At 45.9% G+C, this 26,751-nt stretch overlaps 1 protein-coding gene across 5 annotated transcripts in view; it reads left to right on the top strand.

Moving 5' to 3' along the window:
- Positions 1-26,751, top strand: part of GK5 (glycerol kinase 5) — a 95,830-nt gene that overhangs the window by 43,526 nt on the left and 25,553 nt on the right. For all 5 annotated transcript variants that reach the window (XR_004002039.1, XM_030575885.1, XM_030575886.1 and 2 more), the window contains 4 exons: positions 4,109-4,235; positions 12,397-12,501; positions 14,774-14,868; positions 25,815-25,918. Coding sequence is in view for 4 of the 5 variants with exons in the window: in XM_030575885.1 (XP_030431745.1) it covers positions 4,109-4,235; positions 12,397-12,501; positions 14,774-14,868; positions 25,815-25,918 (431 nt within the window). In the remaining variant the exon portion in view is untranslated. The remainder of the gene's footprint in view (positions 1-4,108; positions 4,236-12,396; positions 12,502-14,773; positions 14,869-25,814; positions 25,919-26,751) is intronic.

The raw sequence follows: 26,751 nt of genomic DNA on the forward strand, positions 1-26,751 counted from the left end.
TGGCTTTGCTGCAATGGTGTTCCCTAACTGGGTGGGGTGATAGACGGAACGCATATCGCCGTCTTGGCACCAGACCACCTTGCCAATCAGTACATAATCCACAAGGGTTACTTCTCAATGGTGCTGCAAGCACTGGTGGATCACATGGGACGTTTCACTGATACCAACATGGGATGGCCAGGAAAGGTGCATGACACTTGCATTTTTAGGAACTCCGGACTGTTCAAGCAGCTGCAAGAAGGGACTTACTTCCCAGACCAGAAAATTACCACTGGGGATGTTGAAATGCCAATAGTTATCCTTGGGGACCCAGCCTACCCCTTGCTCCCATGGCTTTAGAAGCCTTACACCGGCAGCCTGGACACTAGTAAGGAGCAGTTCAACTATAGGCTGAGCAAGCGCAGAATGATGGTAGAATGTGCCTTTGGACGTTTAAAGCGTTGCTGGTGCTGTTTGCTGAGTAGGTCAGACCTCAGCGCAACCAACATTCCCATTGTTATTGGTATGTGCTTCATAATATCTGTGAGAGTAAGGAGGAGACATTTATGGCGGGGCAAGAGGTTGAGGCATATCGCCTGGCATCTGATTCTGAGCAGCCAGACACCAGGGCGATTAGAAGAGCACAGCTAGGCACCCTGCGCATCAGAGAGACTTTGAAAACCGGTTTCATGACTAGCCGGGCTTCGGTGTGATAGCTGTGTCTGTTTCTTCTTGATGCAAACCTGACCCCTTTGTTGATTTTTAATTCCCTGTAAGCCAACCACCCTTCCCCCTTTGAAATAAAGTAACTATTGTTTTGAAACCATGCATTCTTTCTTTATTAATTAAAAAAAAAAAAGAGAGAACGGACAAGGTAGCCTGGGTAGGGTGGGGGAAGAGGGAAGGACGAGGCCGCGTTGTTTATTGCCTACACTACAGATCAAACTGCTTGAATGACAGGCTTCTGTTGCGTGGGCCATCCTCTGGAGTGAAATAGCTGGGTGCCTGGAGCCTCCCCCCCTGCATCTGGGTGAGGAGGCTATGGAACATGAGAAGGAGGGTAGGTGGTTATACAGTAGATTCAGTGCGGGTCTGTGCTCTTGTTGGCTTTCCTGCAGCTCCAACACATGCTTCATCATGTCTGTTTGCTCCCTCATTAGCCTCAGCATCGCATCCTGCCTCTGCTCTTCGTGCTTACTCGATTCTTTCCTGGCCTCTGCCACTGAATGCCTCCATGCATTGAGCTGTGCCCTATCAGTGCGGGAGAACTGCATCAGCTCAGAAAACATGTAATCATTAGTGCATTTTTTCACCTTCTAATCTGTGATAATCGCAGAGACGGAGATGATGGGGGAGCATAGAAACATTTGCGCCTGGGGGAAGATAAAAAGAGAGAGTAAAATTGGGTTGGCTTCATACACCTTCATAATATGTGGGAATGTTTTCAAACTGCAGCGCCCTCCTTTCCCAGAGCAAGCAATGTGGGTTGGGTTTCACATTTAAAGGGAGGAGCTGCAGTATTTGGGTAGATGTGCAGCACACACCTACCCCCACCTCACCACATGGCTATTCTCTGAAATGATTCCTTAGCCCCTCCCCCTGCAACGTGGCTATTCTCTGGGATGATCCCTTCTCCCCTCCCTGTCTCGTGGCCATTCTCCGGGATGATCACTTTTAGCCAAGCACATACAGCCCAGCATTTTACTGTTCCCTTACAAAAATTCCCCTATTTCAACCAGGTGACCATGAACGCTATTGCTTTTAAACCCTGTACTATAGTTACAAATGTGCACTCATCAGAGGTGCCTTCTCCAGCTTCGGGGTCGGGGATCCCGCCTTGGGATGGTATTGGCTCCAGGGTGATTAAAAGTTCCTGGCTGCCAGGAGAACGGATTCACCACTTGCCTGCTGCACATTCTTCTCCTTCTTCTCTTCCTCATCCACAAAATCCTCCTCTGTGTTCTGTGAGATCCCCCCCTTGCAGGTGTCTATGGACAGTGGTGGGATAGTGGTAGGGTCCCCCCCTAGAATGGCATGCAACTGTTCATAGAAGTGGCATGTGTGGGGCTCTGACCCGGAGTGACTCTTTGATTTCTTTGTATTTTGGTAGGCTTGCCTGAGCTCCTTAACTTTCACATGACACTGCTCTGTGTCCCTGGTGTAGCCTCTGTCCAACATGCTCTGTGAGATTTTGGCAAATTTATTTGCATTTCTTTTTTTGGATTGGAGTTCTGCCTGCACAGATTCTTCTCTCCATACAGCAATCCGATCCAGAGTCTCCCTTTCGGAACTTGTTTGCAATTCTGGGACTGCATGGTCATCTGTGCTGCTGGGCTTGCCACGCTAACCAAACAGGAAATGAAATTCAAAAGTTCTCAGAGCTTTTCCTGTGTACTGGCTAGTGCATCAGAGTTCAAAGTGCTGTCCAGAGCGGTCACAATGGAGCACTCTGGGATAGGTCCTGGAGGCCAATACCATCGATTTGTGTCTGCACTACCCCAAAGTTGACCCAGCAAGGTTGATTTTAGTGCTTCTCCCCTCGCCGAGGAGGAGTACATAAGACTGTTTTAGGCCAATGGAACGGGGTTGGTTGTGTGGACCTAAATCGATCTAATGTGGCTAAATTTGACCTAACCCTGTTGTGTAGACTAGGCCATAAAAAAAAAATGGAGACAGGAAGCAATATTTCAAAAACTAGAGTGGTTGTTGTGGCATAAAATAATTGCAAGTTGCCTAGAGTAGCCTGGAATTTAGAGATTTCTCCACTGTATTAAAAACGTACATTCAAAAAGCTTTGTAACCAAACATAGCCACCCTCATGCTGTGGGTCTAATTTTCCCAGCAGGGGGAGATTGCTTGGAAGAGGATAAGTTGTTGTTTATAATTTATGTAGGATAAAGGATAATTATTTAGATATGCTGCTTAGAACAGGGAGCCTTGCCCATTAGTAGGGCCCTGCCAAATTCATGGCCATGAAAAATGCATTATGGACCGTGAAATCTGGTCTCCCCCTGTGAAATGTGGTCTTTTGTGTGCTGCTTTTACCCTATACTATACAGATTTCACAGGGGAGACCAGCATTTCTCAAACTGGGGGTTTGTGGCCCGACAGGAAGATACAGTCGGATCACGAGGTTATTTTAGGGTTGTCATGTTATTGCGATCTTTACATCTATGCTGCCTTCAGAGCTAGGTGGCTGCAGAGCAGCAGGTGTTGGCTGGGCACCTAGTTCTGAAGGCAGTATCCTGCCACCAGCAGAACAGAAGGGTGGCAATACCACACCATCCCACCCTTACTTCTGCCCTGCTGCCTTCAGAGGTGGGTGGCCGGAGAGTGGCGGCTGCTGACTGAGGGCCCAGCTCTCCAGGCAGCAGCACAGAAGTAAGGGTGGCAATACAATACCATGTCATCTTTACTTCTGTGCTGCTGCTTACAGCAGCTCTGCCTTCAGAGCTGGGCTCCTGGCCAGTAGCCACCGCTCCCCAGCTGCCCAGCTCTGAAGGCAGTGCCGCCACCAGCAGCAGCGCAGAAGTAAGGATAGCCATACTGCACCTCCCACTAAAATAACCTTGCGATTCTGACCCTCCCCCTAATTCGTTTTGGGTCAGGAGGACTCCTACAATTATAACACTGTGAAATTTCAGATTTAAATAGCTGAAATAATGTAATTTACTATTTTTTAAATCCTATGCCCGTGAAATTGACCAAAATGGACCATGAATTTGATAGGGCCCTATCCATTAGCTTCTCAGAAAGTTTAGAACTAGCTTATTCTTTATACCAGTTCCTAACAGATATAGATGATAAGCAATATTCTATTTAAGTACACACTTACCATGTGATGTGTACCAGCCATTGACTGAGTAGTACCTTATTCTGCTAATAGTACTACTGAAATCAACAGTGTGAGCAAAGATGGCAGAATTTGGTCCATTAAGATTAACATAAACAGAAGAAGAGACTTGAAAATCAAAAAGGCCATGGATAAAAAAATTTGTATTCTATTATTTGTTTCAGAAAGGGAAATGTGCATTCTAAAGTGTGAAATATCTGTATTGGGAGATGAGGGAAATGCTGTGCTTCAAAATTTAGTCGCTGTTAGTAATTTGTATGTTTGTTTGCACTGTAGGTAGCTGACCAGCAGGCAGCCATGTTTGGAGAATGCTGCTTTCATGAAGGAGATGTTAAACTTACCATGGGAACGGGGATCTTTTGGGACGTTAACACTGGGAACCATCTTCATACACCTAGCTCAGGTAAGTTTTGTCATTTAAACATGTATGTTTTTTTACCTGTTTTTTAACGGTGACTGCAAAAGAGATAAAATTAGGTTTTCTGTCCATTTTGTGCTGCTTTTGGATATATAAATAAGGAATGAAAGGCATTTTCTTCTTCGAGTAGCGTCCCTATGGGTGCTCCACTCTAGGTGTCCTTGCACCCACTGCACCTTCAGTCAGAGATTTCTCATAGCAGTATCTGTTCAGCCCACACATGCATGTTACTTTGTCTTGTGCACCATGCTGTTGCTATATAGCACTGCATGGCTGACTATCCTCAGTTTCTTCTCAACCACCCCACCTTGAGATGGATCCTTAGCTAGTTGTCCAAGTTGAGTTTTGCCCCGACTGTGTTCTCTTAGCTTTTGTAGTTACTTTATTGTAGTAGTTAGTACTTAGTAATAGTTGTATTAGTTGGTTTTTTTAAAACAAAAAGAAACAAGCTTTTAGATATATAGCTCTTTAGATATTTCCTTTTCTCCACCAAGGTTTTGCCCTTTCCAAAGGTATCCCCATTTTCCTGGATTCAAGCATTGCCTGTTGTGCCATGTGGAATCCAGATGAGCGATGGATATTCCCACTGCATCCCTTGTCTTGGGGGAAACATGTATTTCCCAAAAGTGCAACTTCTGTCTGGCATTAAAATCTAGAGACAGAAAGAACAGGGAAATAAAATTTCAACTCCTTACAATGGAGAGCTTGCGTCCAGCCTCTGATGCAGGCCAGGAGTGCTCCCCTATATACCAGTCTCTGAGTAAGTCAGCTGCCTCTTCTGTTTCTGAGCCACACTCCTCAAGGACATCTAACGGGAAGATCAAGATTCTTCTTAAGATTCTTCTCAAGTCTTCCAAAGACAGTACCCTGAGTTCTCCAAAGAAGTCTAAGTCATCAGCTCCCATTGGTCTCCAGCATGGTACGCACAAGGCTGCTGGGTCCTTAGGCACTGAGAGCTCTGCTAAGCGTATAGACCCTAAAATATCGGGCTCTGAGAGACAATCGGTACCCACAGGAGACCATGGCATCAAGAAGAGCTCTGAAGTGGTACTGAAAAAGACAGCTTGAGATCTGTCTGGATTCCCTCACAGAGTGTTTGAAACTCAGGGTGCCATCACCTCCTTTGGCTACTGTTACTGTAGCTCATGCCCATGGTACTGACAGATCTCTGGACTCACCTGTCTGGTACATATGCTAGTACTTTGCACTTCTCCAGTACCAAGAGCCTCCAGTTCTTCTTCGAAGAACCAGCAGCCTTGTGGGTACCGTGTGTGGTTTAAGGTTGGCAGGTTGTCTGTGGGCGAGGACTGGCCTGCCTCCCAAGGTCTGTGAAAGTGAGGGATCATTGTCCAGGATGGGTTTTAAATCACTGATGATGTGATGATGTGTTGAAGAGGGTTAAGCTGGTAGGTGATGGCCAGTGGAGTTCTGTTGGTTTCTTTCTTGGGCTTGTCTTGCAGCAGGAGGCTTCTGGGTACACGTCTGGCTCTGTTGACTTGTTTCCTTATTTCCTCGTGTGGATATCTTAGTTTTGAGAATGCTTGGTGAAGATCTTGTAGGCGTTGGTCTCTGTCTGAGGGGTTGGAGCAAATGTGGTTGTACCTCAGCGCTTGGCTGTAGACCAGGGGTAGGCAACCTTATGGCATGGGTGCCGAAGGCTGCACACAAGCTGATTTTCAGTGGCACTCACACTGCCTGGGTCTTGGCCACTGGTCCGGGGGGCTCTGTATTTTAATTTAATTTTAAATGAAACTTCTTGTACATTTTAAAAACCTTATTTACTTTACGTACAACAATAGTTTAGTTATATATCATAGACTTATAGAAAGAGACCTTCTAAAAAAGTTAAAATGTATTACTGGCGCACGAAACCTTAAATTAGAGTGAATAAATGAAGACTTGGCACACCACTTCTGAAAGGTTGCCGACCCCTGCTGTAGACAATGGATCATGTGGTGTGCCTGGGATGGAAGCTGGAGGCATGAAGGTAGGCGTAGCGGTCAGGGTGATTTTGGTATAGGGTGGTGGTAACATGACCATCACTTATTTGTACCGTGGCGTCTCGGAAGTGGACCTCCCGTGTAGATTGGTCCAGGCTGAGGTTGATGGTGGGGTGGAAGCTGTTGAACTCATGGTGGAATTCTTCCAGAGTCTCCTTCCCATGGGTTCAGATGATGATGATGATGTCATCAACGTAGTGTCAGTAGAGAAGGGGCATGAGTGGATGAGAGCTGAGGCAGCGTTGTTCCAGGTCAGCCACAAAAATGTTGGCATATTGTGGGGCCATGCGGCTGCCCATAGCAGTGCCACTGGTCTGGAGGTATATATTGTCACCAAATTTGAAATAATTGTGCGTGAGGATAAAGTCACAGAGCTCAGCAACCAGTTGTGCTGTGTCATAGAATAATAGACTATCAGGGTTGGAAGAGACCTCAGGAGGTCATCTAGTCCAACTCCCTGCTCAAAGCAGGACCAATTCCAAACTAAATCATACCAGCCAGGGCTTTGTCCAGCCTGACCTTAAAAACCTCTAAGGAAGGAGATTCCACCACTTCCCTAGGTAACCCACTCCAGTGGTTCACCACTCTGAGTGAAAACGTTTTTCCTAATATCCAACTTAAACCTCCCCCACTGCAACTTGAGACCATTACTCCTTGTTCTGTCATCAGGTACCACTGAGAACAGTCTAGATCCATCCTCTTTGGAACCCCCTTTCAGGTAGTTGAAAGCAGCTATCAAATCCCTCCCTCATTCTTCTCTTCTGCAGACTGAACAATCTTAGTTTCCTCAGCCTCTCCTCATAAGTCATGTGTAATCATTTTTGTTGCCCTCCGCTGGACTCGTTACAATTTTTCAACATCCTTCTTGTAGTGTGGGCCCAAAACTGGACATAGTACTCCAAATGAGGTCTCACCAATGTCAAATACAGGGGAATGATCACTTCACCCAAAATGCCATTAGCCTTCTTGGCAACAAGGGCACACTGTTGATTCATATCCAGCTTCTCGTCCACAGTAACCTCTAGGTCCTTTTCTGCAGAACTGCTTCCTAGCCATTCGGTCTCTAGTCTGTAACAGTGAATGGGATTCTTCTATCCTAAGTGCAGGACTCTGCCCTTATCCTTGTTGAACCTCATCAGGTTTCTTTTGGCCCAATCCTCTAATTTGTCTAGGTCCCTCTGTATCCTATCCGTATCCTCTAGCGTATCTACCACTCATCCAAGTTTAGTGTCATCTGCAAACTTGCTGAGAGTGCAGTCCACATCATCCTCCAGATCATTAATGAAGAGATTGAACAAAATCATCCCCAGGACCGACCCTTGGGGCACTCCACTTGAAACCGGCTGCCAACTAGACATGGAACCGTTGATCACTACCCATTGAGCCCGATGATCTAGCCAGCTTTCTATCCACCTTATAGTCCAATCATCCAGCCAATACTTCTTTAACTTGCTGGCAAGAATACTGTCATCATCAGGGATATTGTTCATGACAGCTTGTATTCCATCTGTGTGTGGGATGTTTCTGTAGAGAGCCTCCACATCCATGGCGGCTAGGATGGTGTTTTCTAGAAGATCACCAGTGCATTGTAGTTTTCTCAGGAAATCATTGGTGTCATGGAGATAGCTGGGAGTGTTGTGGTGTACGGTCTTAAAGAGTCCATTTTAGTTATAGATGTGTCAGTCTTGCTTCTGAAAGAAGCTGAATTAGGGGAATAGAGGTTTAAGGCATTGCTGATCAAAGATGATGAGTGTGCTTAATTTTTATTGTACCCACCAAAGAGAAGCTTGACTAGCAGAGATAAAAAGATGAAAATGAGACTGATGAAGTTTCTAAACTAATGCTTGTATATTCCTCCTTCAGTGAAAATCAGCTGCAGAGGCTTGTCATAGAAGAGGTCTCTCAATTTAACTTGCAGTGCTGAGTCAATGGTATATTGGATGAAGGGGTTGATGATCCCTGTTGTGAGTCATCAAGAAAGTATTTCCTAAACTGGGTTTGAAATTAATCTCTCAGATGCTGATTTATGAGTTTATTGTCGTTCTCAATTTGCTAGTCCCTTCTTTTGAAGAAGTCTGAAATAAGAAATGGTGACTCCCCAGTTTCCCCTTGGTATTCAGGAAGACCAGTTTTTTCAAATATTTTGATGAATGGTTCTACTTTTATTTATACTGTGCATGGACAGAACATTCATATTCTGTCCCGAGAGGAATCGTTCAGCTCAACTAAGCATCCAGAAATGTCAGCAAAATATGTTGTTTGCCATCTGCCATGAATTACTGAATCAATCAGCAAGGGGAGATTGTCAATAATTCTGAACCCCTGCTCTTAATTTGAAAAGCTGAGTGGTGCTTTATTTCCTGAGAATTGCCTCACTTCTGTGTGAAATTGTTGCTGGTGAAAGAAGCATGTCATTAGAGGAGTGCAAAAATTAAAAAATTCACTGGATGATCTTTGATGACGTTCACTACTTAGCAGCTTCATGAAACATCTGATGAAGATTTTCAGACACCGTAATAGCAGGAGCTTGGCTATATGTGAAATAGTGAAATCATTAGGTGCAGAGTTTTGGATTTATGTGATTAGGATGCAATTGTCACCTGTTGTTGGATTGGCTGCATTTGTGCAGATTATAATGTTATAGAAGTGATTTGTAATAATTCCCACCCCATGTGCAGATCTTTGACTGTCCCCTGAGTTGTCTCAAATACTTCACCTGATATGTGTTCTGGCACAGCTTTACAGAACAGTGTCTTTTTCAATTTAACAGTCACTCAGCCACCTCACAGAGTAAAAGCTATGCAATATCAGAGCCACCAGGTGAGTTGCTAAGTGGACATATTCCCTCAATTTTGAAAGTAGTTGCTCTCTGACATCCTCAGTTGTGTCACTAATAAAGTATGAAACAGTGTAGTTTGACAAAGTCACTGTTTGCAGTTTGGTGATTGCTTGAAGACCTTTAACATTTGAAACCATGTCTCTTGGAAAGTGTAGCGGAGTGATGACTGGCTCCAGCCCTGGGAGAGGGCTGGCACAGCCCAGGCTGAGTGGGGAAACAGCCAGAGCTGTGGCCACACCCCAAATGGACTCTGCTGGCCTGTATAAAGAGGCTGTGAGCCAGGAGCTCAGCTGTCTCCTTGTGGCTGTAGAGGAAGATGGGCCTGGCTGCAGGGAGCTAAGACAGGGTACCTGAGTGAAGCAGGGCTAGGGAAAGGCAGAGGAGCCGTGGAGCTCCAGGCTGTGGCCTAGCAGAAGGCAAATAGGTACTGGGGGTTGCAGAGGCCAGCCCAGGGGTGAATCCAAACCTCTACACGTGATGGAGAATGTGGGCATGAGCAGTCCACACCTAACACAAGGGGAAGAACGAGGACTAGGCAGATTGGGCCACATTGCAATACTGAGAGACTGAGGCGAGATGGTGGAGAAAAGAGACTTGTACTGGAGGGCCTGGGTGGCCCGTCTTGCCGAGCAGCACAGAGAGGTGCTCTGGCTGCTGTGGGGGTGGGCACCCAGACTGTATAGGAGACCAGGCACCCAGGGCGGGAGGCTGGGGCCTGGGGCTAGGAACTGTTTCACCTGTGGGCGAAAGGGCCACTTCAGGTGGGAGTGTCCTTACTGGGTAGGGGCAGGGAGGCCCCACCCAGACAAGGCTCTCCTTGTAAAAGTAACAGGGGGGCCCCCAGCTTGTTGTGTCTGTGGGAAGTTGGGACATCTCTCAAGGCCCGGGCCAGCCCAGAGGGAATGGCTAGGGCCCAAACAGGCTGTGATACGGCCGTGGCAAGGGGAAGGTGCCGAGGGTGCTTCCACTGCCACACCAAGGGCCACATAAAGAGGGATTGCCCCCTGAGGCAGAAATGGGGAGTGCCTGAGATAAGGCTGAGTCTGAGACCAGTCCTAGGGAAGGGGTGGTGAAGCCTGAGGCCCTTAAGGAGAAAGGGGCTGGGGCAGAGAGGCCCCACCTTAAAAAGGGAACCCACATAGGGGTCAGGAGGGCCAATGTGGGAACTGAACAGAAGTGGGAACCCACGTAGGACCAGGGAAGTCTACGGTGGGGACTCAGATGCTAGAGGTAGGAAGCAGGTTGCTCCAGACGGTGGAGGGCCTGCTGGAGGAAAAGGATTCCCTGAGGGCCCAATTGAGAGGGAAGTTGGGGCTATAGGGATCATCTTCTCCCCCCCCCCTCACCCCCGTAGATTCTTAAGGGGGAGGGTGTGTAGCAGAGTGATGACCCACGCCAGCCCTGATGGGGTTGGAGCCAGCCCTGCAAGAGGGCTGGCAGGCTGGGAGAACAGCCCAGGCTCAGTGGGGAAATGGCCGCAGCTGTGGCCACGCCCCAGATAGACTCAGCTGGCCTGTATAAAGGGGCTGTGAGCCAGAAGCTCAGCAGTCTCCCTCTGGCTGTAGAGGAAGATGGGCCTGGCTGCAGGGAGCTAGTGACAGGGTACCTGAGTGAAGCAGGGCTGGGGAAAGGCAAAGGAACCAGGAAGCTCCAGCCTGGAAAGCCCCAGGCTGTGGCCTACCAGAAGGCAAATAGGTACTGGGGGTTGCAGAGGGCAGCCCAGGGGTGAGTCCAGACCTCAACAGAAAGGAAAAAATGAGAGTCTGTGTAATGGTTCGTGCATTATACTTTGCACAGTTTGTATAGCTATCAAATGAGAGGCATGTGTTGACTTTACCAGTTTAAGTATTCAAGACTTGTTAATGTTTTTTCAAGGCTTTAAGCTTTCTCTGAAAACAAAAAAAAACCCTCAGGTTTATCTTCATTCATGTATGATTAGTTTACAAATGTCACAACAGCTTTGAAGGCTTCATACTTTCAGCAGGCAGCACTTGGAAACACATTATAGTTTCAAATGAACTGATGTAAACCCATGTCATATTTTCCCTTGTATTTCTGCATTTTCTTTGTTCTTTTTGAGCTGTTATTAGCACAACTGTGTCCTTCTCACACAATGACCCATCTTTCCTGAATCACTCCTTAGCTAGAAATGAACTCCAACACAGACTGAATTATCATGTTGTAGGTGCATAAATACATGCTGTTTGTTTTATACACTTACACATACTTTAAAATGGGATTTTTATTGTTTTGTGTAAGGCAAATCACACAGTACAGTGCCACATTTGGCTTGCAAGAGCCATTGTGGGCACAGGGAGGCCAAATTATGAAAAGCAACAAAGAGTCCTGTGGCACCTTATAGACTAACAGACATATTGAAGCATAAGCTTTTGTGGGTGAATACCCACTTTGTCAGACATATGTGGGTATTTACCCATGAAAGCTTATGCTCCAGTATGTCTGTTAGTCTATAAGGTGCCACAGGACTCTTTGTTGCTTTTTACAGATTTGGACTAACATGGCTACCCCTCTGATACTCAAATTATGAAACTTTCTCTTACATAGAATCATATATTGAAAAATAAATTTTCAGAAATTTTTTTTTCACTCTTTGAGTACCTTCAGTGAATGAGACCGTTTGCTTGTTTTTTTTCTCAGTTGGGACTGCTATTTTATGTTTCAGTATCTCTGTATATTTCTTGCTTGGAGGCTCAAGCCTTCTGATTTATATATTAGGATTCAGAATATTCAGATCCCTTTAGAAATCATTGTGTTAAAGTAACTTCTGTAATTAAAGAAAAGCATGCGTACATATTAAATAGCTTTAACAGTATATGTGTATATTTTAAATTGTAGAATTTAACAGCTTTAAGACTTCTTATTGTTTCTAATAAGGATCTGAATTTTTTAAAATCCTAAACTGTTTCATGAAGCTCTCAAAATAACTATTTTTAGTAGTTATTTTTATTCTTTTAGTGCCCTTTTTTATAATTAGATATAGTGTCTAAATTGATTTTAGGTTGCATTTCTCCTTTATTAAAAATATGCTATTGTTCATGTCTGGTTTACTTCTGCCATTAATTTTTTGTGGAATATTTTCTTCTAAGGCCCCACAAAATGTTCAAGCTATAGTACTGACATTTAAGTTGAATTTTGTAAAGGAAGTGAACAAAAGTTGCAACTACAATTTAAGGATTTTTTGTTAATTGTGTTTTATTTAATCTCTCTGGAAGCAATTTATGGACTTCACTACTTTTTCTTTTGTTGTGTGTGTGTCTGTGTGTGCACGCATGTGCAAAATTTTAAGGTCTGTATCCACTGATTGGTTGGAAGATTGGGAAAGAGGTGGTCTTTTTAGCTGAAGGCAACGCATCAGATGCTGGCTCTACCATAAAATGGGCTAAAGAGTTAGGTAAGTGGCTTTTCAATTGTATAATACTATACAACTATTAACCCTGTAAGATGCTTCTTTATAGGGTCCTCTAGCTGGCTCCTGTTCGTAGCATTAAGCTTCCATTTGTTTTCTTTAATCGATAAGTAGTCTAGTTTCTCCATCATGGAGCAATGAAATTGACAAAAAAAAACAGGCTGTCATGGGGGTGGATGTGGAGGAGGGGCACCAGCTAGAGCCTGACAGCCCCTGGGCTCCCTGCTCCCAGCCAGGCTGCAACCATCCAACTCTCCACGAAGATCGTGGCTGCTGCTCTAACACCAGGACTCTCAGCCCCCCATACTGCTTCTCTTAACTCAGTGGAAGCATTCCTGATGAGGACAGAAGACAGTAGTATGGACATCAACCACCATAGTAATTACTACAGTGGTTGTAAGTCGACATAACATAGGTCGACTTCAGTTTCTAGTGTAGATATGCCCATAGACTTCCAGATAGCCTAGTGGTCAGTAATCTGTACTACCATAAAAGAGGCTTCTGTTCAGTTCCTGATTGTAGGGCCAGATCTTCAGTTCTTAGCCAAGCTACGCTTGGTATAGGACCTGAGATTCGGGGAGCAAGGAGAAGAGGGAAGGGGTGCTAAGCCACATTTCCAATCCCTCTGTTTAGTCTCTTTTGTAACTTGATGCAGCCCTAAAGACTATTATCCCAACTGGGAATTATCAATTCACAGGGCTCCCCAGCCATGCCCCTTCTTCCCATGATGTAATCTGTGCTGGGTGATTGGGAATGTGTGATGTGAAGCGACAAGACCACTTAGTAATTCCTTCCCACCAGTGGAATCCCCAGCTGTCCAGTTAAGGCTTCTTTCTGATTGCTTGGCACTGTGGCCTGGTCTACACTGGGGGGAGGGGAGGATGAGCTAAGTTGGTTTAAGTTATGCAACTTCAGCTATGAAAATAGCGTAGCCAAAGTCAACATACTTAGAGCTACTTACCGCAGTGTCTTCACTGCGATAGGTCGACTGCTGATGCTCCCCCATCAACTCTGCCTACGCTCTTGCTCCAGTGGAGTACTGGAGTTGACAGGAGTGTGCTCGGCAGTCGATTCACGTCTTCGCTAGATGCAATAAATCAACCCCTGCTGGATCGATTGCTTCGGAGGTAAGGGTAGACATGCCCTGTGTAAGCCCCACAGTGTAATTAGAACAGGGTGCCAAGGATCTGGCCTGTAGTCTTGTTGGATCTTGGCAGGCAGTTACAGCTTATGGGGGAAGACATCTGTAGAGGTGTGGACTGACCCCTGCGATGCCTCCTGCTGGTGACTTCCGGGAATTATCTCATTCCAGCTCCGGAGCACCCTCTGCAGGCCGGTTATCTGCCTGTCCTCTGGCCCCCTTGTCCCTCCCAGGACCCCAGTGCCCTGTTAGCTGGGGTGCTGTCCCCGAGCAGTAACCCCTTTCTCTTTGGGTCTTCCCCTCCCAGGGGAACCCTCACCCTCTATCCCTGCCTCACCTCAGTATAAGGCTATTGCCAGTCATCGTCTAGCCCCATGCCCTGGGGCAGACTGCAATATCAGCCTATTCATCACTGGCAAGGTTGGGTTTGGACCTGCTGCCTTGGGCTGCCCTCTGCAACCCCCATTACCTGTTGGCCTTATGCCAGGCCACAGCCTGGGGCTTTCCAGGCTGGAGTTTCCCAGCCCTGCTCCTCTCGGGTACCCTGTCTTCAGCTCCCTGCAGCCAGGCCCTTCTCCCTCTACAGGCAGAAGGAGACTCTCTGTCTGTCCCTGGCTTCTCTGCCTTTATAGGGCAAGCTGAGTCAGCAGCAGCCACTCCCCTCAATCAGCCCAGCCTAAAATCTGCTTCCTCCAGCCACAGCCCCCTTCCAGGGCAGTTTTTAAGCCTTTCAGGGCAGGAGCGGAATAACCACCCTGCTACAGCATCCTTTTATGTTTCTCAGCGTCATCTCCAGCTTACTTAGAGTAGCATTATTAGCTTCCACAAATCCCATACATATTTCTCTGACTAGAAGGAATTATTCTTGATACAAGATTTTGAGAATGAATGGGCTATAGAGTGGTAGGGATATTTGAGGATGGTTGTAGATTTGGTTTCTTGATACTGGATAGTTCTCTTTCATGGAGATGATGGAATTGAAATTAAGAAATATTAAGAAAACAAAATCTGTGCTAGGTGGAATATTTAATTTAGGAATCTTGACTGTAATAATTTATTAAGAAAAGTCAAAGTAAATAATGTAGTCAGTTGCCTTTTTTATGTGCACCCCTACAGATCTTTTCACCAGTGTAGATGAGACAGCAAGGATGGCACGAAGTGTGGTTGATTCTGAAGGAGTTTGTTTTGTTCCATCTTTTAGTGGTTTGCAGGTAAAAATACCATCCTTAATATGACACACACGATTTTTTGTGTCCTGCTTAAACATTAATATCTGTAAATTTGCCCATTATCATGGTATCTATTCTGTTCTGTTCAGGTTCTTGTTCCATGCCCATCATGGTGGTATCTGAGGGCCTCTGTGGTATCTGACCATCTAAAAACATTAATGAATGTATCCTCTTAAAAAAAAAAACGTGAGGTAGGGAAATATTATTCCCATTTTACAGATGGGGAACTGACCTACAGACAGATTAAGTGATTTGCCCATTCTCACAAGAACTGAACCCAGATGTCTTGCATCTCAGTCCAGTGCCTTGACCACCAGCCTATTCTTCCAAAGAACTGAGCTGGACTCAAATTATTGGTTTTATATCATTTATTTTCACAGCCACGTTTCAAGAAAGCATTAATTACGTGCTTAAGAACTTCTCTGAATAAGGATGCTTTCTTGAATTGGGGCCTTAAAGCATAGCACTAATGACTGTTTAACCAATTATGTGGCATACGGATTTAATTTTTAAAACTGTAGATTTGTTTTCTTGTAGTTCTCAGTATGCACAACTCAGTCTTGTTAAAATATACTAAAGGGTTGCTTCGCAGGCTGAGCTCACTGCACACACCAGGGGCTTTTAGCATTCTGCAGTTTCTCCCACAAGCTCCCTGTGCACTACCCTCTTCTTTTCCTGTATTTCAGGTATTCCCTACAACTCCCCCTTTCCTGGCATTCCCCCCCATACCAGGATCCTCCGTTCTCCTTCCATACTCCTGTCCCCTCATACCATTGTCCCCATTCTTCCCCTCCTGCAAGGTGCTTTTTATATCTCCCCCCTTTAGGTATTCTGTGTGCCCCCCCGCCTCTTTCCTTACATGCCAGGGTCTCTAAATCTTCATTCATACCAAGAGCTGTGTGTGTTTCTCCCTCCAGGCCAGAAACTCTGTATGCCCTCCCACATCCTCTTTCCCACTCTCAATTCTTACTTGGTTTGTTTGTTTGTTTGGGGGATAAGCTGTGCAGGTTGTCAGCATTTTAAATTGCGTTGGGAGGATGAGCAGAGCTGTAGTGAGGGGTTATTTGCACTAATGCCTTAGCAGTGTTTGTCCCAGGATGTGAGACACACAAGATGGGTGAGATAATATCTTTTATTGAACCAACTTCTGTCGGTGGAAGGGACAAGCTTTCAAGCTTCACAGAGCTCTTCATCAGGTCTGGGGAAGGTAACCAGAATGTTCAAGCTAAATGCAAGGTGGAACAGATTGTTACGCAAAAGGGGTCGGACATGTTGTAGGAGACCACTTGATTTTAAGTGGGCAATTAACACCTCTGCAGTCCTGGGACCAAGGAGAGAGTAGTAGGCAGCAGAGTGTAAAAGCAGTGTCTGAAGGTATGTCTACATCTACAATTTTGCAGCGCTGGTTGTTCCAGCTGTATTAGTACAGCTGTATAGGGCCAGTGCTGCAGAGTGGCCACACTTACAGCAACCAGCGCTGCAAGTGGTGTTAGATGTGGCCACACTGCAGCGCAGTTGGGCGGCTTCAAGGGGGGTTCGGGGAACGCGAGAGCAAACCGGAGAAGGAGACCAGCTTCGCCGCGGTTTGCTCTCGCGTTCTCCGAACCCCCCTACAAACCGCAGGAAAGGAGACCTGCTTGCTCGGGGATTCGGGGAAGGCGAGAGCAAACCGCAGGGAAGGAGACCTGCTTGCACGGGGGTTCGGGGAACGCGAGAGCAAACCGTGGAAGGAGACCAGCTTCGCCGTGGTTTGCTCTCGCGTTCCCCGAACCCCCCTGCAAACCGCAGGGAAGGAGACCTGCTTGCTCGGGGGTTCGGGGAACACAAGAGCAAACCGGGGAAGGAGACCTGCTTGATTACCAGAGGCTTCCTCAGGTATGCTGGGATACCTGCTTATTCCACGGAGGTCAAGAAAAGCGCTGGTAAGTGTCTACACTTGATTACCAGCGCTGGATCCTCTACACCCGAGACAAAATGGGAGTACGGCCAGCGCTGCAAACAGGGAGTTGCAGCGCTGGTGATGCCCTGCAGATGTGTACACCTCCTAAGTTGCAGCGCTGTAACCCCCTCACCAGCGCTGCAACTTTGTGATGTAGACAAGCCCTCAGTTAAATCCATGGTTTTTAGTGTCCTGCAGAATTATGGATTTAAGTTCAGGCTTATCTTTTGAAGATGTCTCGTTTTGAGGATGAGGACTGATAGGTCAGATATAGTGTGATCACTTTGTGTAAAATGTTCATCCCCTGTTGATAGGGTGGGTATCTGTGTATGAGTTCATTTGAGCAGGGCTGGATTAACTTTTTGTGGGCCCGACACCAGACATATTTGTGGGCTCCCGTTGGGGAAATAGGGCATGTGATGGGGGGCGGTCCGCAGAGCGAGGGACCGGTTGTGGGCAGTGAGACACAGTGGGAGTGGCCCCACTCAGCCCAGCACAAGGGCACTGTCTACAAACCCAAAACTGCTAGACGCACACTGGCCCACTCAGCCCTGTGCTGCCAATGTGCCCCTTCCACACTGCCCCGCCCTTATGCCAGTGCCCCCTCACCCAGAGACTTCCTCCACAGATCCCTATACCCAGCACCCCCTGCCTAGAGATCCCTCCTGCTGACCTTCCACCACAACTGCACAGCACCCTGCACACCATACCCCCTGACCAGCTCCCCCATCTACAGATCCCCTACTGTCCAGCACCCCCTTCACAATCCTGCCATCACAGCTGTACAGTGCTCCATATTCCTGAGGGAATTCTGCATCAAATTCTGTGCATAATATTTTAAAATTCTGAATTTTTTTTATAATAAATAAATGTGGAAGCTCCACCACGGCAGTGGGGAGCACAGGCCACCGGCTGCATGGAGGTCGGAGAATACCCTGCAGCCTTCCCTGCCCCCCTGGGACAGGGACTTAGCAGTGAGACTGAGCCTGACCCTGCCACAGAAACACCTAGGGCCCTGCCCCTTTTGCACCAAGCACACCAGATGTGGACAGGGAGGCTCAGCCTGGCAGCAGGATCCAAGTGCAGAGGGACTTGGTGTGGGGGTATCCAGATGGGGGTAAGAGGGTTCTGTGGGGGGCAGTCTGGGTGCAGGCATCTCAGTGGGGGTTCTGCCACAGGGAGGTGCCAGGTACAGGGGCAATGGGAATCTGCAGGAGGGACCAAGTGAAAGTGGTTGGAGCTCAGCGGCGGGGAGGAGTCTAGGTGCAGGGGAGGGGTGGGGTTGTTGTACTTAAAGTACTGCACAGGATCTTTTCAGGGGGAAAAAGGCAAACGCATGCATTACCAATGAATGTGGCATCAATCAACACTGTATCATATGCATATGATCTATATTACACTCATGCACTCACATACACACACACAAACACACTCTGTCTTGTTGTTACCAATTAGTTGCTCCCCTTAACTTCACTGGCCAGGTGAGTTAGATAGGGGAGGGGTGGAGCTGGGCTTCTGCCGATCCAGATCGATGCTCTGATGGTGACAAGATGAGACCCGGGGTCCTCTGCAAGACACATCACATTTATAGCAGTCTCCCTCTTATGCAGATCTGTACCAGATTCAAAATCTGTGTCTGTGTCAGTTGGTCTTTTGTGCTGCTTTCTTCTGGGTGTTGTCCCAATGCTGTTCAAAGAAGGTGTTTCCAAAAGAAGGTGCTTGATTCTAACCCTCACCCTCCACCCCCAGGCCGTCAATATGTCTGCTATTTTTAGTGATCCCACTTGACAAGTTTTATTGTTCTTGGGTCTGGCTTCCATCCCATCTCCAACTAGCAGTCTGGAGGTACTCGCCTTCCACGCCTTGCTCATTCACACCTCATTCATTCAACACAGCAATTGATTAAGGGATTGTGGGGAGGGGGAATCTTATTCTACTCCTAGCAAAAAGACATTTTTCTTCTACTTTAACTATCCTTAGGGGCTATTATACCAAGGCTTAACACAAAGATTTCTAGAAGTTTTTCTACATAGGGATCTGATACAAAGTTCCTATATCAAAGGACTTGATACAAAATTGCATGAAAATAGATTAATACAGGGTTATATGAAGAAGCATAATACAAAGTCATATGAAAGTTATGTGAAGCTGCTTAGTACAGAGATTTATCTACAGGGTTCATTTGGGTGGGGGTCTAGGTGTACATGGTTGGGGCTCAGTGGGGAGGGTGTCTGGAGAGGGCTCATCGGGGTGGTACAAATGCAGGGGAAGTGGGACTTGTCAGGATGAGGGTTTGATGGGTCTAGTTAACTGGGGAGCCCCAGCTGCTGCTAAGGGGAGCCGCATGTGGGGCCCCCGTTTCCACTGTCCTAGGGATTGGCAATTTTTGGCACGTGGCCCACCAGTGTAAGTCCCCTGGCGGGTCAGGCCAGTTTGTTTACCTGCCACGTTTTAAGGTTCGGCCGACCACGGCTCCCACTGGCTGTGGTTTGCTGCTCCAGGCCAATGGGGGCTGCAAGATGCTGCGGCCAGCACATCCCTCATCCTGCAGCCCCCAATTGGCCTGGAGCAGCGGACCATGGCCAGTGGGAGCTGCAATCAGCTGAACGTGTGGATGCAGCAGGTAAATAAACCGGCCCAGCTCACCAGTGAGCTTACCCTGGTGGGCCACGGGCCGAAGGTTGCAGATCCCTGCCCTGCCCTCTTCTCTTCTTCATCCTATCCCCCTTCCCTACCACTCCATCACCTCCCCATCCCACCTCCTTCCTTCCCCACTGCCTCTTTCTCCCTGCTCCTGCTTCCCCTATCCCCTTCTCTTCCCCATCCCATGCCCCCTTCCTCAACACTCCATTTCCTCTCCATCCCACCCCACACTGTTATTCCCACAGTCTATTTTTTAAAAAGCAGAATCTCAGCCTCCTTATCTTACTCCCATCTCTAAAGCACTCCTGGGAAAAGGCAAAGAAAGGGGCTCTTTGTTTCCACCAGAGTGTCCACAAGATCTTGATTTATTTTGAGAAATGGGCTGCTTAGTTAATCTAAGGGTATGTCTACATCTACAATTTTGCAGCGCTGGTTGTTACAGCTGTATTAGTACAGCTGTATAGGGCCAGCGCTGCAGAGTGGCCACACTTACAGCAACCAGCGCTGCAAGTGGTGTTAGATGTGGCCACACTGCAGCGCTGTTGGGCGGCTTCAAGGGGGGATCGGGGAACGCGAGAGCAAACCGGGGAAGGAGACCAGCTTCGCCGCGGTTTGCTCTCGCGTTCCCCGAACCCCCCCGCAAACCGCAGGGAAGGAGACCTGCTTGCTCGGGGATTCGGGGAACGCGAGAGCAAACCGCAGGGAAGGAGACCTGCTTGCACAGGGGTTCGGGGAAAGCGAGAGCAAACCGGGGAAGGAGACCAGCTTCGCCGCGGTTTGCTCTCGCGTTCCCCGAACCCCCCTGCAAACCGCAGGGAAGGAGACCTGCTTGCTCGGGGATTCGGGGAAGGCGAGAGCAAACCGCAGGGAAGGAGACCTGCTTGCACGGGGGTTCGGGGAACGCGAGAGCTAACCGGGGAAGGAGACCAGCTTCGCCGTGGTTTGCTCTCGCGTTCCCCGAACCCCCCTGCAAACCGCAGGGAAGGAGACCTGCTTGCTCGGGGATTCGGGGAACACGAGAGCAAACCGCAGGGCAGGAGACCTGCTTGCACGGGGGTTCGGGGAACACGAGAGCAAACCGGGGAAGGAGACCAGCTTCGCCGCGGTTTGCTCTCGCGTTCCCCGAACCCTGCAAACCGCAGGGAAGGAGACCTGCTTGCACGGGAGTTCGGGGAACGCGAGAGCAAACCGGGGAAGGAGACCAGCTTCGCCGCGGTTTGCTCTCGCGTTCCCCGAACCCCCCTGCAAACCACAGGGAAGGAGACCTGCTTGCTCGGGGATTCGGGGAACGCGAGAGCAAACCGCAGGGAAGGAGACCTGCTTGCACGGGGGTTTGGGGAACGCGAGAGCAAACCGGGGAAGGAGACCAGCTTTGCCGCGGTTTGCTCTCGCGTTCCCCGAACCCCCCTGCAAACCGCAGGGAAGGAGACCTGCTTGCACGGGGGTTTGGGGAACGCGAGAGCAAACCGCAGGGAAGGAGACCTGCTTGCTCGGGGGTTCGGGGAACGCGAGAGCAAACCGGGGAAGGAGACCTGCTTGATTACCAGAGGCTTCCTCAGGTATGCTGGGATACGTGCTTATTCCACGGAGGTCAAGAAAAGCGCTGGTAAGTGTCTACACTTGATTACCAGCGCTGGATCACCAGCGCTGGATCCTCTACACCCGAGACAAAATGGGAGTACGGCCAGTGCTGCAAACAGGGAGTTGCAGCGCTGGTGATGCCCTGCAGATGTGTACACCTCCTAAGTTGCAGCGCTGCAACCCCCTCACCAGCGCTGCAACTTTGTGATGTAGACAAGCCCTCAGATGCCTTCATTTGGTGGCTTATTTGAGTTCCTTCCATTATGGGTAAAATATTATGGATTCTTGCTAAGTTTTTGTATTTGCAGACAGGAATCTTGAGGAGGACACAAACTTAATCTTTTATGAATTTTTAGGGTTGTATTACTCAAGTACTAGAGATGTTGGGAGTTCTTAATTCCACAACATGCATCTTTTCTTCCTTGCTGTTAAAGACCAGCAGGGAGATACTGGGTCTGTTACTGGTGAAGATTGTCAGTGCCTATATTAGAGACATCATGGTACCAGCTTTTCTTAAGGAAGCAGTTATAATGTAGGTTTTGATCAGAAAATCCACGGTTGGCATTGACAATCGGCTACTATCACATCTCCAATTCTTCGTCAAAGTTGTAGAGAAGGCTGGGATGAGATGGTTCTCAGAGGATCTAAATACCTAGACCCTTGATGATCTAGTTACAGGCTTTGGGTATGGGATAGAAATGGCACTGGCAGCATTGTTAGATTTCTTTTTATCAATGAGTGAAGATCTGGTGTGTGTTGATATTGTTGCATATGGTGGGTGTTTTCAATACTGTTGATTGTGGAGAGTTGATAGCTTGACTGCAGCAGAAGTGGATGTTGCTGCTCTTGACTGTCTCCATTCTATCCTGGCTGAATAGTCGCAGAGGGTATTGTGAGGGAGCTGATTCTCCTCCTTAAAGATCTTGTCATATTGAATTCAACAAGATTTCAACTTGTCTTCCCAATCTGTTCCATGTGGGTAGGGGCTTGTTAGAAAGATTAGTGAGGAATTATGGGGCAGTCATGTTTTCAGTACTCTAATGACAACCCATTTTTATATCTTGGTCCTTTCTGACCCAGTCAATGCAATTGTTCACCTGCCCAATATTGTTGGGGCATAAATTAGATCTAGTTGGCTGAAATTCAGCCCAATTAAGATTGAGGTGACACTAAGAAGTATGGGGAGGAGCTGCAAGATGAGACACAAAGATTATCACTTCCTCCTTTAGTAATGCAGGTGGGCATGCCATTTGTGACTTGGGTTCACAATTGAGTGGTATTGATTGGATCCTCAGTAGCTATTGGATTATCATATCATTGGTGTCCCAGAATACTTTGTCCATCTGCATTTGGTTTGCGAGATTGCAGCTGTTTCTTTTGGATGCAGACCTTGTTACAGTGATTCATGCCTTTGTCACACCAAGGCTGGTTTAGTTAAGTGTGTTCTATGTGGAGCTTCACCTCAAATCAGCCTGAAAACATAGGTGTTGAAGCATATAGCCTCTGAAGGTGGATTTATGGGAGCACATGACACTAGAATTCTATAATCTGCACTAGTTTCCTGTTGAAGTGAAGTTTAACTTGCTGTTTGTGATCTATAAAGCCCTCAGTGGTTCAGGACTTTTTACCTGGGAGACTAACTCCGTCCCCATGCCTACTGCTGCATTTTAGTCAGTAGAGACATTTGAGTTGGATTGCTCTCAGTTTAACACCGGTTGCTGGTACTGGAGTGTTCTCTACGAGGGTCCCTCGCTATAAAACCTGTTTCTCACTTGGTCTGGAATTGCGTGGCTCTGCTGAGATTCAGAGCATGTTATGTAGCACACCTATCTTACTCAGGCTCTTTTTGAAGAGAGAGAGAGAGACTCGATGGAGGTTGAGATTTGTATGGAGATTCTTCTGGGAGTTATGTTGGAGGCTGTTGGTAGCGTCAGCTTAGTTTAGATGTCTTCTGATACTTGTGTAAATCAAAAGAAATTGCAAGTTGTTATTTAAAATGCCAAAAAGGGTAATACAGGATGGCCTGCATGCAGATACAACTGATGTGATAAGAGGTGGTGTTCTGCTTTGGGCAAGTCTACATTAAAATGCTCCATCCAGCTGCACCGCTGTTACTCTTTAATGAAGACACTTTACACCAATGTAAGAGAGCTCTCTTGTCGGCATAGTTAATCCATCTCCTGAGAGGCAGTAGCTATGACAGCAGGAGAAGCATAGCGCTGTCTACATGGGGGGTGAGGTCGGTATAACTATGTTGCTTGGTGTGTGGATTCCTTCCCCACCGCCCCCAGCGACATAGTTGTACCAATTATAGGTCTGTAGAGTAGACCAAACATTTATATTTACCCACTTGCAAAGCTTAAAGGGATGCTGCCAGATAGTTTAAGGCCTAAACGTTATATGCTTTTAAAATATCACTACTAATGTTTTTTTGAGGAACCCTGTCGTCCTATTCTCTGCAATTAATACCATATAAATATCTAAAATGAATTAGATAGGAGCTTTCTCCCAACATTTTACAAATTTCTTAAATCAACTTGTGTGAAAACTCATTTCTTCTCAAGAATTTTTTGCAATTTCCCATTTCCCCCCCAAAATTACCCCTGCCGAAATGGGAACTCCACACCACTGAATAAAAGATCTCTTAGGATCCAGAACTCCCAGCACAAGAAGGGCTTCAGATCTCAAAGTCATGATATTTTTCACTGTAGAAATGCTAGTTTAGGCAATTTTTAGAGACTTTTTTATGGCTCCTTACAAGCCTTGTACAGTTGGACTTGTGACTTTACAGAAAGAAATGAATTATTTTAACAACTCTTAAATGTTTCTAAAATAGCTATTCTGTAACATATGACATACAGAATACATGATGATACAGGTTGATCATCACTTAATCAGGATGACTGAGAAACTTACTCAGGCGTGATGGCTGTGTTGGCTCAAAAATAGCAACAACGTTTTCCTAAACAACTTTTTATACCACATCATACGATCATGAATTCTTTATAGCTATAGTGTGTGTGTGTGTGAGTGTGTATGTGTGTGTGAGAGAGAGAGAGAATAGATATATGGTACGAAGTAGGCACCTGACATGGAGTAAGCACTTCTGGAGCTCAACCATGACATGTCTACCCTGCTGTACAGGTTAGCTCCAATTGTCTTCCAGTAATCTAAATTTGATTGCTTGGTTAGGTTTCGTAGATATCAGGATAGCAGGGGCTGGACATGTTATGGAGGCAATGTGTTCATTTCCTAGATAGTCAAATGTTTCTCTGACAGTTCCTATTATGAGAATGAGGAGAAGGCTTTTCCCCTCTTAACTTGGATGACATTTCTATGATGTGGCGCGTTTCTCATCATGGGACAGAAGTATTCCTGCTGTACAAATTTAAAATATTTCCTTCATTTATTATCACTCCCTCATCTTATCTTCATTCTGTAGTTTGTGTAAGTCATACATATATATTATGTGTGATATGTTATAAAAATGAAAATAAAGCTTTTAAACAAAGTGAATAAAACTCTGGTCCTCTAGACATTTGCCTTTAATATATATCATGATTCCTTTCCTTTCTAGTTAGTTGCTTATATTTGACAATCTACAAGCTTGTCAACAAGGAACCTTTTATTATTAGTATAGTTGGGTTAAACATTCCACAAGTTGGAAAAGGTGGTTGTTCACTGGAGAACTGAATATATTCTTTACTGACTTTAAACATAACTCATTTCTGAACTGAGTCTCAGCGTGCAACATACTAGCCTTCATTTGGGAGTTGGGCTGTCACTTCATTTACATCCTTCTAAATACTGAGCATCAACAACTCTTATCAAAGTCTGTGGGAATATTTGGGAGTTCAGCACCTGTGAGGATTGGGCTTTAGTGCATTCCCAGTTTCCGCCATATATGCATACTCTTATATTTTTACTTTAAAGTAATTTATACTTCCTTATTTTTTTTGTTGGTGTCTTCCATTTTTTTTGCAGTCACAATATGATTAAAATTAGGGCTGCTTCAGAATTCTGTATAGGAACTAAATAAAAATCCTGTAAAGTTTTTTAAAATGTTGTGTTATTTTTAAATTGAAAAAACATTTAACATTGTCTTAATGCATTTAAGGGCAAGTAGAGTGACGTTCTGTCACTCAAATCCACCAAAACAGTGAAGCAGAGATGGATGCAAAAACCAATGTGCCAGTCATCCTACAAAAGGCGATGACTTTTTTATGAGACAGCCAGAATTAGTGTGTTTGTTGCATCATTATGCCATTCAAAACATTAGTGCAATTATGTTATGTAATTTAAATTGACTAGCCTCTTCAGGGCTATTGTATTATATTAATTTTTTTCTGTACAAAAAGTCTGGGGAAAGTCAGTGAATTCTTCCCCCCTCCAGCCCCCCCCCCATTTTAATAATACTGTACTCTATCTAAGATACTTGTACTTAAGTTGATGTGTACTCTATGTATATTTTTAATAGGTAGTACCAATGAGTGATATTTAGTGTATAGAATTCTGGGGGGAAAAATAAATGCAATAATTGAAAACTTTTTTGGTACTGAAAGAAACTGATTTGAAAACTGATTTTTCTGAAATATAGGCAAAATAACGACTGTCCAATGCTTACATATTGTCTTAATTTTCTTCTTCTCATTATGCTTCCTGTAATTGTCATGTGTAAGTTATTTTTGCTTACTACTTGTATCCTTTTTAAAAATGCTACAAATATAACTCAGTAATTAATTTTATTGTCAAACCTTTATTTTAGGTTCCTGTGAATGACCCTTGTGCATGTGCCTCCTTTATGGGGCTGAAACCTTCCACTACCAGAAATCATCTTATACGAGCTATGTTGGAATCTATCGCTTTTAGGTATTGAGTGCAGTCTTTCCTAATTCATTATCTTTAGGATTTCTGTTTTCCTCTCATCTAATTATTCTGTATTTTGGTCACTCAGTGTGTGAAGTCAGATAATCACTTGTTACATAAATGCATGGACTTAGCAATTTATAAAATGTTAACTGTGGTAGTTTATATTAGTTGACACTGACAGGAAGTTTTGTATATTTATCAAGGGGCACAATTTTTGTTAACAACTGACCCAGCATAACAGTTCTCAAATTAAAATGGACTTGGCTCCTCTGCATGTCCAAAATCTGTCTTCTGCCAGAAGTTTGCCCTTGTGTTTCCTCACTCCCTTTATGTGGAAAGTAAGCCTCTTTTCACTCTCAATCTATTTTAAGTAGGCATGAAGCTGCAGGCTCCTGGGATAATTCTTAGGTCCTCCATGTTTATATAACATAGTGATAGGCATTTTAAAAATACATGAGAGACACAGAAGATATGTTAGCTGCTGAATTGGGATATGTGTCTTTTGCATACATGGAAAGCTGAAAATCTCATCCAAAGAGCTGGCAAAAAAAGTTTCAAATATATCTTTTCCTTTGAGATGTATGGTTTTCCCTATAACTATTTGGGTAAGTTAAATTACTTCTTTGAGTGACGGTCCTTATGTATGTTTATTCCACACATTGGTACTCATGTGCGCTGTGTGCCCAAGTCCAGAATTTCTTCAAAGCCGTGTCCGTTGACCTGCACAGGCACAGTAACTCTACTTGTGCTCCCGACCATGGGTGTAAGAGGAAATATGGGTTGATGCCTCCCAGTTCCTACTTATCACCACATGGCCTGAGTTGGAATCGTGT

Source organism: Gopherus evgoodei, chromosome 9 (genome assembly GCF_007399415.2).
Source record: "Gopherus evgoodei ecotype Sinaloan lineage chromosome 9, rGopEvg1_v1.p, whole genome shotgun sequence".
Lineage (NCBI taxonomy): Eukaryota > Metazoa > Chordata > Testudines > Testudinidae > Gopherus > Gopherus evgoodei.